The sequence below is a fragment of the Agelaius phoeniceus genome, chromosome 2 (assembly GCF_051311805.1).
Source record: "Agelaius phoeniceus isolate bAgePho1 chromosome 2, bAgePho1.hap1, whole genome shotgun sequence".
Taxonomy (NCBI): domain Eukaryota; kingdom Metazoa; phylum Chordata; class Aves; order Passeriformes; family Icteridae; genus Agelaius; species Agelaius phoeniceus.
The window spans coordinates 102,094,424-102,111,695 of NC_135266.1; the positions used below are offsets into that span (position 1 = coordinate 102,094,424).

The 17,272-nt window shown below is 47.6% G+C and overlaps 1 protein-coding gene across 3 annotated transcripts; it reads right to left on the minus strand.

Moving 5' to 3' along the window:
* Positions 1 to 2,032: 2,032 nt before the first annotated feature.
* IL18BP (interleukin 18 binding protein) lies at positions 2,033 to 17,248 on the minus strand. Of its 3 annotated transcripts, XM_077174458.1 has the most exons (6): positions 16,222 to 17,248; positions 15,936 to 15,998; positions 15,686 to 15,751; positions 15,318 to 15,447; positions 9,464 to 9,513; positions 2,033 to 5,349 (listed from the first exon to the last, which is right to left on the minus strand). In XM_077174458.1, exons 1-5 carry the CDS (start codon positions 16,298 to 16,300, stop codon positions 9,507 to 9,509), a joined length of 345 nt encoding a protein of 114 aa, XP_077030573.1. In that variant the 5' UTR covers positions 16,301 to 17,248; the 3' UTR covers positions 2,033 to 5,349; positions 9,464 to 9,506. The 3 variants fall into 3 exon arrangements, with proteins under 3 accessions (XP_077030573.1, XP_077030571.1, XP_077030570.1); XM_077174456.1 differs by having other exon boundaries at positions 2,033 to 9,513; XM_077174455.1 differs by lacking the exons at positions 2,033 to 5,349; positions 9,464 to 9,513 and adding an exon at positions 13,040 to 15,209.
* Between the last annotated feature and the right edge of the window lie 24 nt (positions 17,249 to 17,272).

Below are 17,272 nucleotides of genomic sequence, written 5' to 3' on the forward strand. Positions count from 1 at the left end.
TTATTATACCAGACGTAGATGTGTTTTGGAGACGTTGCTCTGGAAAAATTCTGTGAGCTTCTAATGCAGTACTTCCATAGTGCAAAGCCGTATAAAATAGAATTGGTAGTGGGTTCTTAGTACCTGCTGGGGCAGAATAGGGCCTTTGGAAAGCTCACCACAATATTGAAGCTGTGGACTTTAGTAGTTGGAGATTTTTTGCTCTTTCCAGGAAAAAATCCTGCAGTGCTTACTTGGGCACTGGAATAAAATGTCTTTTGCACCTTATTGAGAACATTACAGTGGCAAAAGTATCTAGAAATTTAATTTGCTCTGTAAGAAAGCCCATGGATTTATTAACCTCATTTCTTCCCAACAAGGCCAGAATACATATGTTCTCAGCTACTGCTGCATGTGTGAATTTTTGGACATTGCTGTCATTGTAATGGGGAATTACTGCGATTTCAGCACATTTTTTTACCAGAGGCCAGCAGATCTTTGCTGAAGATCATTTAGGTTTAATTTTTCCAGATTTTGGAGAAAGCCTCGGTAACATTTAGAAATCAATATATTTGTGTGTACTGGCTTTTCTTTTTTAAACACAGCAGTCTCCTATGTAGGATTGGTGAGTTGCTAGTTTGTGAAAGCAAGGTTAGCTCTCTTGCAGAGACAGCTGGATAAGGGCAGATGACATGAATTTTTTGCCTGTGTCTGTAATAGACACTCATGAGAGGTATCACTGGAAATATTTGTAATTTGGAGAAAAAGGCTTATGGTTTGTTGCCAAGGTGCTGACAAAGGAAACAATGTCTTTACAACAGCTGATTCAATTGTTCTCTAGCTGAGTTAAATGGAGTTCGGTACCCAGCTTGCAAACACCAGCGTGCTTAAATCTATTTGCAATTGTAAATAGACCCCATTAATTCCATTGTTATCACATTGCTGATTTCAGTGGTAAAGCTCACAGTAATGGATGCTGGGCATGTATTTAAGTCTTCTGAAAAATTAAATTTTGCTTCCTAGCAAAACTGCTCCATCATTGATTACAGTTATATCAGTATGACTATTTAAAATAGAAATAGTCTTTCTTTAAAATTGCAGGAGCTTGACTGGTTCCTCAGAATCTTGACAGCTATTCCCCTAAGTGCACAGAGAATCATGGAATTCCAGATTGGTTTGGGTTGGAAGGGCCCTTAAAGACCACCCAGTTCAATCCCCCCTGCCATGGGCAAGGACACCTTCCACTAGACCAGCTTGCTCCAAGCTTCATCCAGCCTGGCCTTGGACACTTACAGGGATGGGGCAGCCACACCTTCTCTGGACAGAAGTTTTCATATCTTTTTTCTCATTGGAACTCTTGAATTCTTCTGCAATGGGAGCTACATGGTTATGCCTTTTTCTGTCAAGGCACAACCTCAAAACAAAATTTATCTGCATGGGCCACCTCAAATAGTTGGGAGCATTTTTGATGGGATTCTTGGATTCTCAGTTGCCAGCCCTTTGGTTTTCAAAGTGGAGTTGAATTTTACCAGGAGCATCTGTGTTTTCCTGACATATTATTATATGATGGTACAGCCAATGAAGTACAGTGCAGTTTCTTAACAGAAGTTATAAAGATGTTGGAAAGTTTGTCTAATTTATGTAACTGATTTGAAGCACCAAAAAGCATTAGAGACAAATTTTGACCAAAGATGACAGGTTCTAGTGAAAGCAGCAGTAGAGCACATGATGGATATAGAATTTGATCCTTATCATGTAAAAAGACTGATTCACATCCAGAATGTTTGTCTGCAGCACTTGAGAAAACATGGCAATACACCTAGTTTTGTAGACTTTTGTTATTAATATTCTTGTTCCTGTTTGTCCTATTCCTTTTCCTGTTTGTTTTCTTATCTCATTGCTGTTTCCAGTAAACTGTTCTTATCTCAACCTGTGAGCTTTGCCTTTTGTGCCTCCAGTTGGAGGTGGGGGAAAGGGAGCATGGGAGGCTTTTTCAGTGGGAGTACTGAAGTGGAGAATACCATTCCCAAACCATGACAGAAGGATGCAGATATTTAAGTTTTTAAATCAAATATTTAATCTATGTTGTGGAACATACCAGAAATTCCAGTCCAGCTGCTGGCTGATGTTTACCTCCAAAGGTCAGACTCACACAAGTTGTAGCTGTTGCAGTATCATTATTGCTAGAAATGTTTCCACTATCTAAGCATTTAATCACATTGGAAATCCTATTTCTAGACTTCCACACTGCTCATTTTCTCAGTCCTTAACAGTGGCTAACAGTTGTGATAGACCAGAAATCTGTAATATCAACAGTTTCACAGCTAAATTAAATCATTTGGATTTTTCTGTGTTGGAGGTACTATTTGCAAGAAATCCTAGACAATGTTGACAACAAGAGTTTGGACTAAGTAAAAGAGATTCAAATTCCCACCCGTGTCAAAAGGAGTGATACTGCTTTTTCCACTTAACATTTGAGGGCTTAATATTCATTAAACATTAGACTAAAATGCTTTGATGCATCCTCATTAGTTTAAACTTTTTTCTCAGTACATGAAGAGTGGAGAATGTTTAAAGTTCTCTACTGGTTTGCAGCCAAACAATCAGGTTTAGCTTAGCTGATAACATTTGGGCTCCATCCATCTGAATCCAAACAGAAGTCTAAATTCTGGCATTCCAGGAAATTTAAACTCCAGAAATATGTCTATTCTTCTCTGTTCCCTGCAAATCAGAAACATTCCTATCCAGTTCTCAGGATTTAGTTTCTGTGTGGCTTTGGGGAGGGATATGCAAGAAGTTAAATATATGTTCAGGGTTGTATGTCTGTGAAGTGTCAAAGTCATCTGCAATGAATCTTTTCTTAAGCTAACAATTATCTACAGAAAAATATGCATTATATGGTTCTTAATCAAACCATATTGCTGTCTCCACTGCTTAAGGCTTGGAAAATTATTTGCTTTAATTTTTAGGAATGGGAGAACTGCCTTCAGTAGAGCTCTTGAAGATATACAGAGCCCTTTTTTGTAATATTACCATTAAGATGAAATAAAATATGGGATGATTTTCTTGCCTGTTGTAGTTCTGTTCTCCATCATCTCCAAAATTTAAAAATGAAGTATTTCAGAAAACTGGAGAATATGGTGTGTGTGGTGCATCTTTCCACCATGGTCGCTCTCTGAGCATTACCCACTTCCCTTAACAGAGATAATTTATCTCTCGAACTCACCAAAATAGTTTTAGGCATAACCTATAGAAATGCAAAGAATGCAGCAGATTATGCTAAATATCAAGATTTTCTATGCAATTTTCTCAGAAAACTGGTGGGTATACTTTCTTCTCTTATTTTTCAGTAAAATTTAGCTAGACTTCCAGTATAATCAGTACAATGATTCAAAGTCTCATCCACCTGAAACAATGGATTTTACAACTGGCTTCCATAAGCTATTTGACTTGTCTTTATGTAATGTAGCAGGTATAGAAGTTCTGTAAAAATCATAGAAGCCTTTTTCAGCTTTCTAGTTTATCTTAGAAGACTTTTGAACTCAGGAACTCAGGAAACAAGAATAGGATTTAAAATCTGAATTTGGCAAATTATCTGGATGCTTTTTGCTCACTGGTGGGTAACCAAAACCTACCTGCTTTTATGTATCTATTCTGATGAAAAGAATAACTCCTTTGTCTACAGAAGCTCAAGCTAAGAGAGAGCTGGTTTTTGTTTTATTTCCATATAATTGTCCAAGACAGCTGGTTTATTCTTGTCCAACCTTATACCCAGTGTTCATCAATGCTTGAAAGTGGCTGGAGTAATAAAACTGGTAGCACATTTGCATACCCAAAGTGATTGAAAACTGGATGCCAAAAGCTACCTGCAGCCTGCAGTGCTGGCCTGGGAGGGGTAAGGCCACAGCTGCTTTGCAGCTGGTATCTCTGCAATAGAGAGGGGAGAAGGGAAGCTGCATCCTCTGCTTAGCAACAAGAAAAATACCCATTATTTTAGGGAAATACTTACTTCTGGTAGCAAAAACCTGCTTCTGAAAAAAACTATTTTGAGTGATCTAAATGTAGTAAATAATTTATTCTTTTTTTTTGTCCTGAGTGAGAGACCTCTCAAGTAAAAATCAGACTAGATATAAATAGCAGCAGAAAATTGTTTGATTGTTTCAGCCATGCACGGTTTTAGATGTGTGTCCTCCAGCCAGCATGGAAACCCATGGTTTATTACGTGTTATCCCAAAAGTTTTCTAGCACAAGATTCCATCCCTGTTCTTTTGCTTCACAGGTTTTGACTGCTAAAGGAGATTTTCAGTGTTTATTTAGTAGTAGCATCATTTCAGGTTTTTTTAATCTGCTTTGATAATTCCACTTCTTTTTCCTCTAACTGCAGGTCTGTGTATTAAGAAAACTGAAAAAAAGCAATAAAAAGCCTTTGACTATTGTGTGTGAGAATGCTGTTCTCACAAGGAAAGTTCATCCTATTCAATGGAAGTTCCAAGCCTATAAAATTGATATCTTCCATTCTTTCTTCAGAAAAAAAACTAATTAAACCCCTCATTCATCACTTGTGCTAACATATGCCTATCTGAAAGTGGTGTATTAAGCAAAAAGGAGTTTAAATCTTGAGTAATATACACAGGATGAATAGAAAACCCATCTAATTTAGATTAAAATGGCATTTTGAACTGAACAGGTGTTAAAATACAAGATTACAGGAAAATGCAATGAGTCAGTCTCTGAATAAACCTAATCTGACTAGCTACATAATCTGATCAGAAAGCCCTAGGGAGACTGTGGCCTTAAGGAAAACGAAATGCTGGATTTGCTGGTTTTACTCCATGGGAATTTTAGAAATTCCCTAAGTGGGCTGATGGCTGACAGGAATTTTGTTTTCAGTCTCTTTGCTTAAGCAAATACTGTACTTATTTAGTTAGTCCATAAATAAATTGAGGCAAATAAGTTTGTGATCAAATCTGAAGTTCTACAGCCTTTCAGGCTGCAGCATGGTTCATTTTTGTTGTCAATAGCTTGAAAATGATATTTGTGTCTGCTTGTACAACTGAAGCCTGGGCTACTGGCATTAGGTTGTAGAGGTAGAGTGCTCAAGGGTAGTAGAACAAATTCCTTCCCAGCAAGATAAAAATACAAGATAAAATAGGCAATAGTGTAGCACTGAACTTGAACAGCACACTGACCCTTGAAATGTTAACTGTATGGGTATTTTGATTTTCAGGTGTACACAGACTCCAGGAGAGGCAATTCATCTATAAACACCTCTGTAAAATCCTCAAGCCTGTCCATCCTATGTAGAGCTTCTGTCCACAGCAGAGGCAAAGGTTACAGCAGGGAAGGCTGTGACATGGAACTGCAGGGAGGCTGAAAAACAGGAGAAAACTCAAGGGAAAGGAGGAAACCTCCTCCCAAATAATTGGGAGTGGTGATATCTCCCTTTTCCCCCCAGGTGAAGTCACAGCCTGGTTATTCCCAACCCTGAGAGAGCAGAAAGGAGGCATGTGCAAGTATTTCATTTTCATGCTGTGTTTCATACATGCAGCTTGCACTTTTCCTAATAAAGAGTAGGGGGCCAGGATGAGTGGCAGGATTTGCTTTGCCAGAACACACTTGGAGCTATTCCAGCTTGGAGGTGTGCACAGTGCATGCTGTCTGGGAAGGCAGACACACACTGACCTGGGTAGTCACACTTGAATTGCATCAGGATAAGCATTACATAAATGAAAAGTGAGAAGGAAGTGTTATAAAGCTTTACCAGCACGGGAAGATAGAACTGTTTTGCAAAGATGTAAAGTAGAATGATTGGTGGAATTGTGCTCCCTGGGATTTAAAGTCCAAGTATTCAAAAAAACCCACAAGTCTATATCCATGCATAAAGCATGAATGTGCAGGCTCACAAGTACACAATTGTATTTTAATACAAGAAGTGCTTTTGTAATTGTAAGGTATGCACAGTCAAAGCCCTGTTTATTCATGCGTCCTGAGAAAGGGAAAAGCTCCTGGGAAGCCAGGCATCCCAAGGATGGGTGATCAGCACTATCCAAAAAACAGAGCTACCTTTGGTGGTTCAAGCTGAGCACTTCAACACTAAAGTACTTACATTTATTTTTTGAAGACCTTTTTAAATTTTCTTTTCTGTATGTCAAACCAACTACTCCCTGGAAAAAGAGCACTTACACTGAGAGAAAGTTAGGACATAAAGTTTGACAGCAATTTTGGTTATTTCCCAGTACCCTTTCTAACGTGACCTGGAGAAAAGTTCAAGTTAAACATTACATGAAACTAAATATTACCTAATCCCAAAACATAATGCTGAAAATTACAGTCTATAGCAGCATTTAATTTTCTATTGTTCAGATCCTAAATTCGGAAAAAAAAGAGCAGAAAGTTGCATGATCAAAAAACTGGTATGAAATATTAGTGGTCACTAAGCAGCTGGAGAATGAAACTCTGGAGCAGAGCACCTTGGGGCTGAAAATCTCAGCTCTGTTCACTCAGATAGTGAATGTTGTCATTGCCATTGAGACTCCAGACCTATCTAGAAATAGTATATTTAGTTTCCTGTATCACTGACTTTATTTATAAATTAAATGGCAGAATAAAACAGAGGTCTTAGATGCTCTTTCCTTGAGCCTTCTTTTCCAATGCTCTTCTCAAAGCAGTCTTAACTAAATAAAACGTCTCAAATCCTGTCAGCTGGAATAATCCCCATGAAAATTCCTGTCCCCTTTTAAGATTTGCCTAAAGGAGTCTTTGCAAAATGGAGCAAAATCACTCCACCATTCCTTGTGGTTATTATTCATAGAACTATTAATTATTACCTTAGGCGTACAGATACGGTGTATAAACAATGGCAACACATGAAAGGCAAACTTTGCAGAATCTGTTACTTCACCTCAATTACAAAGCAACCAATTTGAAACACAAATACCTGCTAGGAAGAGTTACTGGAAAGGGAGAGAAACATCCTCATTCATAAAAATACAAGCTGTTAAATGTTTCTCTCTCATTTACCCCCCTCCTTTAGAGCCAAAACAATGAGTTACTCATTCTCTGAATGCCAGCAGATGGGTTTGTCCATCCAGCTGGAGGGAGTAACTGGAAAGCCATAAGAGGAATGGCTGAGGTCACCTGGCTTGTTCAGCCTGGGGAAGAGGAGACTGAGAGGGGAAACTTCATAGCAGTCTGCAGCTTCCTCACAAGAGGGAGCAGAGGAGCAGGCACTGTATCGGGGGAGGTTTTGGCTGGATATTAGGAAAAGGTTCTTCCCCTAGAGGGTGGTTGGGCAGTGAGCAGGCTCCCCAGGGCAGTGGTCGTGGCCTCAAGGCTGCCAGAGCTTAACAAGCATTTGGACAATGCTCTCAGGCACAGGGTAGGATTGTTGGAGTGTTCTGTGAAGGACCAGGAACTGGAAACAATGATCCTTGTGGGTCCCTTCCAAGTCAAGATATTCTGTGACTCTATGAAATTTTCAGTCACAGTTAGCAGAGGCACAGCTGGCTCTCAACTGTTCAAACACTGTGTATGCTTCTCCCCAATCCACATGGAAAATACCACCTTTATGGCATGTTTTACATTCCTGTTTTCACAGCAGAGTACTTACTGAATACTAGAATTTCTGCTGCTAGCCTGGGACTAACTGTCCTGAATAAGCAGTGAGATTATTTGCAAGAACTTATAAGCAGCTTCACAAGGAAATGCAGTAGGACTAAACTAAAAAAATCATAAGGCAAAGTGCTGTGGAGCAAAGGCACTCTAGTAGGGCACATGTAAGGAACAAAGACTAAGATCTGCTGTGATTCAAATGAAAAGATATTTGCTGCTTCTTCAAAAATAATGCCTGGCCTTTACATGCTCCAGGTCCCTCTGGGAACAGTGGATACTGGTACTCCAGATTGCAAGGCAAGATGTTTTCTATTACCATCTGTATGGCAGTTGTCTTTTGTCAAGTGGGCAGTTTGCCTTATCTCTCTCTGAATGATCACAATCCCTCCTCCCTCAGGAGGGGACATCTGCTGATAACAGACTATTGAATGTCACTGCATGACTGATAAGAACTATAACATCCCATTGGGAGATGCTCTGCCCAGAGGGAGAAGCCAAGCATTCCTACCCAGATATAATCTGGAGGTACTGGAATTACTGCATAGCTTCTCCACTGGATTTCCCAGAGGAACAGCAGCTGCCTCTTCTTCCACTAGATCTTTGGAGGAGGACTACACCCTCTTCTACAAGATCTCTGCTCTAGCAGAACCACACCTGACACTCCAGGAGGGCTGCAGCCACATTTCCAATTAGACAGGGTGTCAGGTTGAGTTCTGACTGTCAGTGTTGTTCTAGTGTACTGCATTGTTTTATTTTATCCTTTTATTTTCTTCCCTATTAAAGAACTGTTATTTCCTGCTCCCATATTTTTCACCTGAGAGCCCCTTAATTTAAAATATATAGCAATTCAGAGGGGTGGGGAGAGTTTACATTCTCCATTTCAGAAGAAGCTCCTGCCTTCCTTCCTTAGCAGACTCCTGTCTTTCCAAACCAAGACACACGGTAAGAACATTTGGCCAAAGTCAGGAGGAGTTAGGGTGCCATTCAGGGCCTGAACATCCAGGCATTTTCTTTTTCCTGGCAAACAGCACACCTGTTCAAGCCATGAGCTGAAAGCTTTTCCTCAAGAAAGCTGTGGGAAATGGTGTCAACAGCTTTACTAAACCCCAGGTAGGCAACATCCACAGCCTTTGACTCACCCACCGAGCAGGTCATCTTGTCACAAAAGCCAGGTTGGTCAAGCAGGACTTGTCTTTCACAGACCTATGTTGGCTGGGCCTGATCCCTGGTTGTTATGCACGTGCCAAATTATGGCACTCAGGATGGTCTGCTGCACCACCTTTCAAGGTACCTGAGACTTTTTTTCATTATTTGTCTCTAGATTTCCCTGGCCATCCAGTAAAGGAGATTCTCCTTAGCCCTTATTTTGTGGTTAATGTATTTATAGACACATTTGTTTTATTGTCTTTTACAGCAGTGGCCAGATGAACTTCCATTCTTCTTGTTTTCTCTCTGCCTCATCACATCCTTGTTGATTTCCTGACTTGCTGCCCCTTCTTTCAAATATTATAAACTCTCCTTTTTACTCTGAGTTCCAGACAAAGTTCCCCTCCCTCTGGCTCTTCTTTCAGCGTAGCCTGTTTCTGTGCCCTGAAGATTCCTTCGTACAGCACATCCAGCCTTCCTGTGCTCCTTTGCCCTTCAGGACAGCCTCCCAAGGTGTCAGAAAAATTTTGCAAAGCACTTTGCAAGGTTGTACAGTTAGCAAAACACCATTCAAACTGCTCTTGTGTTGTAGGAATAATAAATTGTTAAGGATCTCTGGCATTCAGTTGCAAACACTGACCTTTATCTGCAAAGGCTTTGCCTTAGACATCGTAACAGCACAAACCATGTTAGGTCTTTGATCTCCTATGACATGCATCCAGCTCACCTGAGGCTGTCCTGTTGATCCGAAGCCTTGGTCTCCACACTCCCTAGAATCTGTTTTGGGGACAGAAGATTTAAAAAGGATAAGTTGAGCAATTCTGGGTTTTTCAGGTACAGTCATGGGTGGAGTAGAGGTGGAAACCATTGCATGTATTTGTCCAGTAAAATCTGCATCAACAACATCAGGGTGCACAATGATACCTTGCATTGTGGTACTGGACCTTCCAATTAACAATGCACTCAATCCTTTCCCGATAGGCGCCTGAGCCTTGAGAGAGACCTTATGTACCTTTGAGGTACTTATGGTTACTGTGAGAGAGGTGACCACATCCAGAGACAGGGACAACACACACCCCAATGTCCACGTGGCAAAAGAGCAAGTTTCTTCTTCAAACTCCTCTTTATAAAGGCGATCTGAAAAACCCAGTCTGGATAACTCATTGGTCTGATCTTTTACACTGCCCAGCTCCCGGACCAGTGAGATGTCTGCAGCTTAGGACAGAACATAATTGGCTGAGGTTCCTGTCACTCAACTCAAGAGCTGGTTTTATGGAGCCAGCTCAGTATCTTATTTATAGCTGAATTAATTGCCCAGTACAAATCAGCTTGTACAGTAACATCCAGGAACCTCCTGAACTCTCTCCTCTGTGCTGGTTGTATTTTCAGCAGATGTCTAGTGTGTTGAAGCCACCATGAAGACAAGGGCTGGCCATCATGAGACTTCTTGTCTGCCTCTTGGTCCTCAGTTGAGTGATCTGTACCCAGCTCTCACCTGGATATCTGCCCTGTTGGCATTCCCCACAATTCTTACCCACCAACCTTCGACACTTTCATCATCACCGTCAAGCTCTAGACAGTCAAAACACTCCCTCACATACAGGACTACCCCATCACCTTTCATTCCTTGCCTGTCCCTTCTGAAGAGTTCACCACCAACCATTGCACCATTTCAGTGGTGCCAGTCATCCCACCATGTCTTTGTGATGGCACTATGCCATGATTTTCCTCCTGCAACATGTCTTCCAGGATCTCCTGTTTGCTCCCCATGCTGCAGGCACTGGGGCAGATGCACTTCAGTTGGGTTATCAATCCCAATGCCTTTTTGGGGAGAGTTCCTGAGTGACCATTCTTAGGAGCTTCCATGGTTTCTAGCACATCAATAACACTTGCACTCTTGCTGCTTCATGGCAGTGAAGTAGACATTTCCTATGTCTGCTGAGATGGTAGCCTGAATGACCTCACTAACACACCATCCTTCAAACAGTGTCAAGCCACTCCCAGGCTTATCTCAAGTGACCTGGTTTTTATCCCCTTCCCCCTTCAAATCCAATTTAAGGCTCATTCAACATGCCCTGCTAACTCCTTTTCCCTCTGAGACAGGTGTACCCAGTAGGCTTGTCACCAGTAGGCTTGTTGTCATCTAAGTCATCCCATGATCAAAAACCTCTGTTGGTGACACCTGGCTTAAAGCCAGGGATTTGTCTGTACAACTTTCCTGTTTCTAACCTGAACAGTGGACCCCCCAGATCAACCTCCCTCAGTTCTACTGCTGACCATGACAACCTGTGGTTGGGAATATGTCAGCTGGGGTCCAATGTCCTGGCCATGTCCCTTTCCAACTCCTTTCACACCCCCACCTTACTCGCTGGTGGGGCAGCATGAGGAGCACCAAAGGCCTTGACACTCAGCATTGACTGAAACATCCCTGGTTTATCAATCCTCCCTCCAGCAAAAACCCAACCCACAGCCCCAGGGAAGAAATGGAACTTATCCTCTGTCCAAAACAGAACATTCTCCATTCCTTATTCTATGCCATGTACATCCTGCTCAGGTCCTGAGATATCCAATACCCACCAGCCCCTTCCCACCCTTAGCTAATATGCACAGATATAATTCCCTTAGTCTATGGACCATTCCTATGAAATGCCCATAAAATGCCCTTAAAATGTCCACAAATGTTCACAAACTCACAGAATCACAAAATAGTTTGGGTTGGGAGGGACCTTAAAGCTCATCTTGTTCCAACCCCCTGCCATAAACAGGGACACCTTCCACTGGACCAGGGTGCCCTCCAGGCCCCATTCAACATTGAACATTTCTGGGGATGGAGCATATACCTGCTCTTGTTTGGCCTTCTGGATGGCTGCAGTGCCTCCAGGAGTGTACCTGCTCTGTTGGGGGTTTATGCATGGCCACACACTTTGAGGTGTTCCAGCATGACCTCCAGCACAGCCACAGATGCTTCAAGGTGTACTTTCTCTGGCATGGTCTTATCCTTGGACCACATTCCCTTCAGAGGTGCTCCTGCTGTACCATGGACATACCCACGGTGACCAATGCTTTTGGGTGTCCTGCTTCCACATGGACACATCCATGGCCACCAATGCTTTGGGGTGTCCTGCTTCCACACGGACACATCCAGAGGTCACAGTAAGCAGAAGCAGCCACTAATGAGAATCAGACTAATTTACAATAAGGCGAGCACAGGAGTCATGTGGTTTTACTTTCCCTTTCTCCTGGCCTCCAGGGCTGCCCTGGCCAGGCTCTCCTCACAGCAGATCTTACTCCTCATCCCAGTTGCACCAAGGGGACAGTGTGTCCTCCTCCCCACAGCTCCCCCAGCTGGATTCCTGCCCTCAGCCAGGGACAGTGCTGCTTGCACTTCCCCCACTATAGCAAATCCTTTGTGTGCCATCCCAGTGAGCCCCAGGAACCCTCCTCCTTGGTGTCCCCAGCACCTCCAACTCTCATCCCCCTGACCCCCCATCACCCATGGATATCCCTCTATATCTGGTTGTTGTCCATCTCCCTGCTGGCTGATGGTGCCCTTTGTCTGGGGAGGACCCTGCTTCTGATGGACACAAACCCTGCCGGTATGTGCCAGTATGTGGGGGTGATGGGTGAGCATGTCCAAGTCACTGCTGCCAGCAAAGGAGGAGTCAGAGGTGGCTGAACACATGAGTGATAAAGTCTTGGGGGTTCACTTTGGCTTGGAAGTGAGCCTGGGGGCCTAGGTGTAGGCTGCCATCCCAGTGTCAGGAGCATTGGCCCCATGGTCCCCCTGCTTTGTCTCTGACCCTCCAAGTGTGCTGTGCCCTGCTGTGCAGACCTGGGTACCCAGGGAGAGGTATTCCTGCTGACCTGAGCCACAGCCTATGCACTCCTCAGCAGCATGAGGGGACTGGGGCAAGCACCACATCCCAGGTCAGGAGCACCCTGCACCCATGCACCAGCATGTCTCCCCAAGGATATGCTGCTGCAGGTTTGTTCCTGGTGGGTCACACAGCAGGGCAGGTCTCAGCTGGTGCTGGCATCAGTGTCTGGGTCAGTGCCAGGACGTGTGTAGAGGAGGGGCTTTGCCCTCTGATGTAGCTGGGGTGCTTCCCCCAGCCTGCCTGCATCTCTCAGCAGCCCCTCCCAGTCCCCATCACCCTTCCTGACCTGACCTTGCTCCTGCTGCCACACCTCCCCAGCCACTTGTGGAACAACCAGTTGCTTCCCTGTCCACAGCACTGCAGCATCTGGGGGCTTCCCTTAGGGTGGCTCTGCCCACCAGGAAGCATCTGCTGGCCAGGAGACCCCCACACCAGCAAGACCTCATCAAGGAGATAGTGCTGGACATGGCTCCCACCTTCTTAGCTACTACTGTGTCTACGGGAGCATTCCAGTGCCACAAACCTATCCATGTTGGCTGCTCCACCTCCACCTCCCTCTGGAAAATGGCAGTTGCCCTTCAACTGAGATGTCATCTTCATGATGGAGACCTGCTACAAGTCCCTACCGGGGACTTTTCCATGAGGACAAGGAGGTCCTCATCCTACTTTTCCAGATGTTTGAGGTTGCTGACATCACCCTCTTCCAGCTCTGTTTCTGACTGTGCTCATCACCTACAACTGTGATTTTGTGAGTTGATGTCCCTGCAGGACAGTGTCTCCTGCCATCGGGCCACGGGGACATGTAGCAGGGAATGGTCCTGTCCCACCAGCTCTGCCAAGACAGGAAGGTCTCGATCTTGGTCGTGAGGTGGGGCGTGCCATGGGCACAGGGCTTTGCACATCTCCAAGCTGCTGTGACCCATGGTTTGCAGTGGGGTCTGTGGGCAGCAAAGTGTGACACAGTGTGACACAGTGTGACACAGCATGGCACAGTGTGACACAGCGTGACCCAGTGTGACGCAGCATGGCACAGTGTGACACAGCATGGCACAGCGTGACCCAGTGTGACACAGCATGGCACAGTGTGACACAGCATGACACAGCATGGCACAGTGTGACACAGCATGGCGCAAGATGGCAGGGCATCCAGGGCTGGGTGCCATGCTGTGCAGTGAGGAGGCAGGCACACACCAGGCAAGGAGAAGGGGTGGGGGATGGAGCCACCAGCATCCCGGGGACAGTAGGACAGGAGGGGGGACACAGAGGGTCTTGCATGGCAGGTATCTGTGCCTAGCTCAGCCTGGCCATAGTGCCAGTGTCCCCAGGACATTGATTGAGCCTGGCAGGGGCCTTTGCTGAATGGCAGCTGTGGTGTCAGGATGCAGCTGTGTGGGGGATCTGTGAGAGGGGATGGAGGCTGGAATTAACTGGGCTAGGGGGTACAGCAGGACTGCCTTGGGCAGGTCCCTGACCAGGTGGCTGCTCCATTGCTTGCCTTCTCCTGGCTCCTAAGAGTCACTGTGGGACTGGGGTGTTCCCAGGGGACTCCTGTGGCTCCCTGGGCTGAAGGCAGCTCATGGGGGCTGCATCTGGAGGCTTCTCCATCCCCTTCATCCCTATCCTTCCCACATTCTGAGCATCCTGAAGTGTGACGTCCATAGCCCAGGGGTTGCTCAAGGGGTTTGGGATCTGATCCCCAGCCTGTCCCACAGCCCAGAGGAGTCGCAGCCCCCACAAGCACTTGGGGGAGCAAGAAGGGGGCTGGGACACAAGAGCAAGGGCCCTGCCAGCACAGGATGGTTAAGGGGGCTGCCCCATGGAGCAGCAGATGGGACTCAGCAATGCCATGCTGAGGAACAGCCCCAGCCCCCCAAGTGCAGAGAGGGATGTGATGGCCCCATCTTCCACTGTGCCTGCAACCCAGGGCTTCTCCACCCACCCTCTCCTCCAGGGCAGGGCACAGCCATTGTGCCAGGTATTCCCTGTGGCTCTCTAGCCCTTTGGAGGCAGGAAGGGGGTGAGGAATGGATCCTGCCCTTCACAGGCGCCAGGGCTACCTCCTCTCCCTCCCTCTTCATCCCATGGGTGCCCTCTACACCCCTGGGCAGCACCATCCCCAGGATGCAGGTGACACTGGGCAGCCTTGATGTACTTTAATAAACTCTGGGGTCCCAGAGCCAGCTATGGGCAGAGCTGGTTCCAGCCCAGGCAGCGCTCCTGACTCAGCTTGGGGCACCAGGAGCCCCACTCACAGTGGGGCCAGCACACGTGGGGCCGTGCAGTCCCCAAAGCAGGTCACAGAGACGGGCCTCCCTGGGGGTATGACACATGCATGCAATAGTGTGGGGCTGTCAGAGCAGGGAGCTGCACTGCAGGGTGCTCACCCAGCATGGGAGCTGCCCCCTGGCTCAGCCCAGGCCCCCACTGTTCCCAGGGACAGGGGCTGGTGCTTGGGACGGCCATTGCACCTCCCTGGTGTCGGCACCGAGGGGACTGAGCACCACGCAGGTGAAGTTGGTGTGCAGGTGCTGCTTGTTGAAGGAGCTGAAGTGCAGGTCACGGTGCAGGACCCACCCTGAGCCCTGCAGCTCCTCTCTGTGAAGCCAGCAGGGAGCAATCAGTGCCTACTCCAGATGGGCAGACCCAGGGGCCTTGTCCCAGCCTGGGCTGCCCCGCTGTCACTGCCCCTGTCCCCATACTCACTGCACTGTCCCCTCACGCACAGCCCCGTCCGGGTGCAGGCTCTCCACAAAGAAGCCGTTCTCCAGCCAGTAAAGCAGCGTCATCTCTGGAAGATCACTCAGTGCTTCACATGACACAGTCACACTCTCACCTGCAGCCAGAGGGGGTGTGAAGGTCAGGGGGGGCTGCAAGCGTCCCCAGTGCCCCCCAGGTACAGGCACAGCCCCCCTCCCTAACTAAGGGGAACATTCCCCCACCTCATCAGCACCCTGAAATCTTGGCTGTGGCTGGAGGATTCACCTTGTGTCTGCTGGAGGCTGGCACAGGAGCTGAACCCCACTACAGCCTCCTCACCCCCAGGCCCTGCCATGGCCCCGAGGGTCTCTCACCTGGGTGAGGAAGCTCTGCTGGCATCCGCAGGGTGGTGATGCTGGGTGGCTGCAAGGCCATAGCACCTGGGGGAGCACAAAGGGGTGAGCTGGAAGGTTGAGAGTGACCCCAAGACATTTTTGTAGTGGGTGAGGAGGCAGGGTCCCACAAAGGGACGGAGGCACTGCTCATCCCCAGATCCCTGAACAAGTCTCTTGAGGGGCAGAGAGCCCGGGGCTGACCTTAGGCTCCCCAGTACCCCCCACTTACCTGTGCAGCAAGCAGCCAGGCCCCAGCAGAGCAGGAGGATCCAGGCAGGGCTTTCCAGGGGCTCTGCAGACAAAAACGGAGCTCAGTGCTGGACACACAGGGATGCTTCTCATGAGCTTGGGATGGTTCCCCCAGCACTCCCTGAGCCTGGGATGGTCCGTGCTCTCAGCATCCTCCCAGCTGGCCATGGTAACCCACCCAGCATGCTCCCCCCAGGAGTCCCCAAGGCGACGGTCCCGTACCCTCGTATCCGTCCAGCACCCCCCGAGTGTGGGATATCCCGTACCCCCCAGCATCCTCCTCCCGCGGTCACTCAGGTCGCGGCCGGTGCCCCCCAGGGCTGTCCGCCCAGCGCTCCCGTACATACGGACAGTCCGCGGCTCGGGCACGGCGCTCAGCTCGGCTCGGCTCGGCTCGGCTCGGCGGGGCTTTATGAGGCGGCGCGGGGAGGGGCGAGAGGCCGCCGTGACTCAGCGGGAGCCGCCCGCGCCCCGGCCCCGCCCCGCCACCGCACAGGGACCCGCACCTGGACGCTGCTGTGTGTCGATGTCCATGTCCCCGAGGCCCCCGAACCTGCCTTGTGTCCCCAGCACCCCATGCCCCCCGTGCTCTATGTCGCCTGCACCTGGGGATACACATCCCACATCCCTCAGGCACTCCCGTGATCGGCATCCAGGACCGCCCCCGCCCCTAGGGGAGCATCCATGGGCTCGACAGGGATGTGGGGCACAGCTGGGCCCCCCAGTGTCCAGCACACGGGGCGCTGGCTGAGTATCACAGGACTCTGAACAGGCTGGTTTGCTCCCCGATGCTTTGGGATCAGGGACAGGAGGAAGGTGGGTGAAGTCCCCAGGAGACTGAGTACGACAGTGGCTGGGAGAGCCTGGGTGTTGGCCCCTGGGTGTCCCAGCTGGAGGAGGACAACAGCTTAGCAGATAGAAACTGCCAGGGCTTTAGTTCTTGGCTGCAAGAAGCAATCTCCTATGTCCCTCAGCAGTCCCCCACCCCCAGAGCCAGCCCCTTGACAGCAGATGTGGTTTTGACAACCCACTGGTTACAAAACCAGGGGCCAGGCGCCACACCCCACTTCTCAGCAGCATCAAGGCTGGGAGCCAGTGTGGATACAGCAATAGGGCAGAAGCAGCCACCTGAGTCACAGGCCCTGGCAAGTCTTGGAAAATAGTCCCTGAACTCCGAGTGAGTTTTGTTATCCATTCCCAGCAGAGGAGGAGGGTGACAGGAACAGGAGTGTTATCTTGGAGACCTGGCAAGTGCAATACCAACCAGCTTAGCTCTGGATGCTACAGGGTGAAAGAAGTGAGCAGGGAATGCAGATG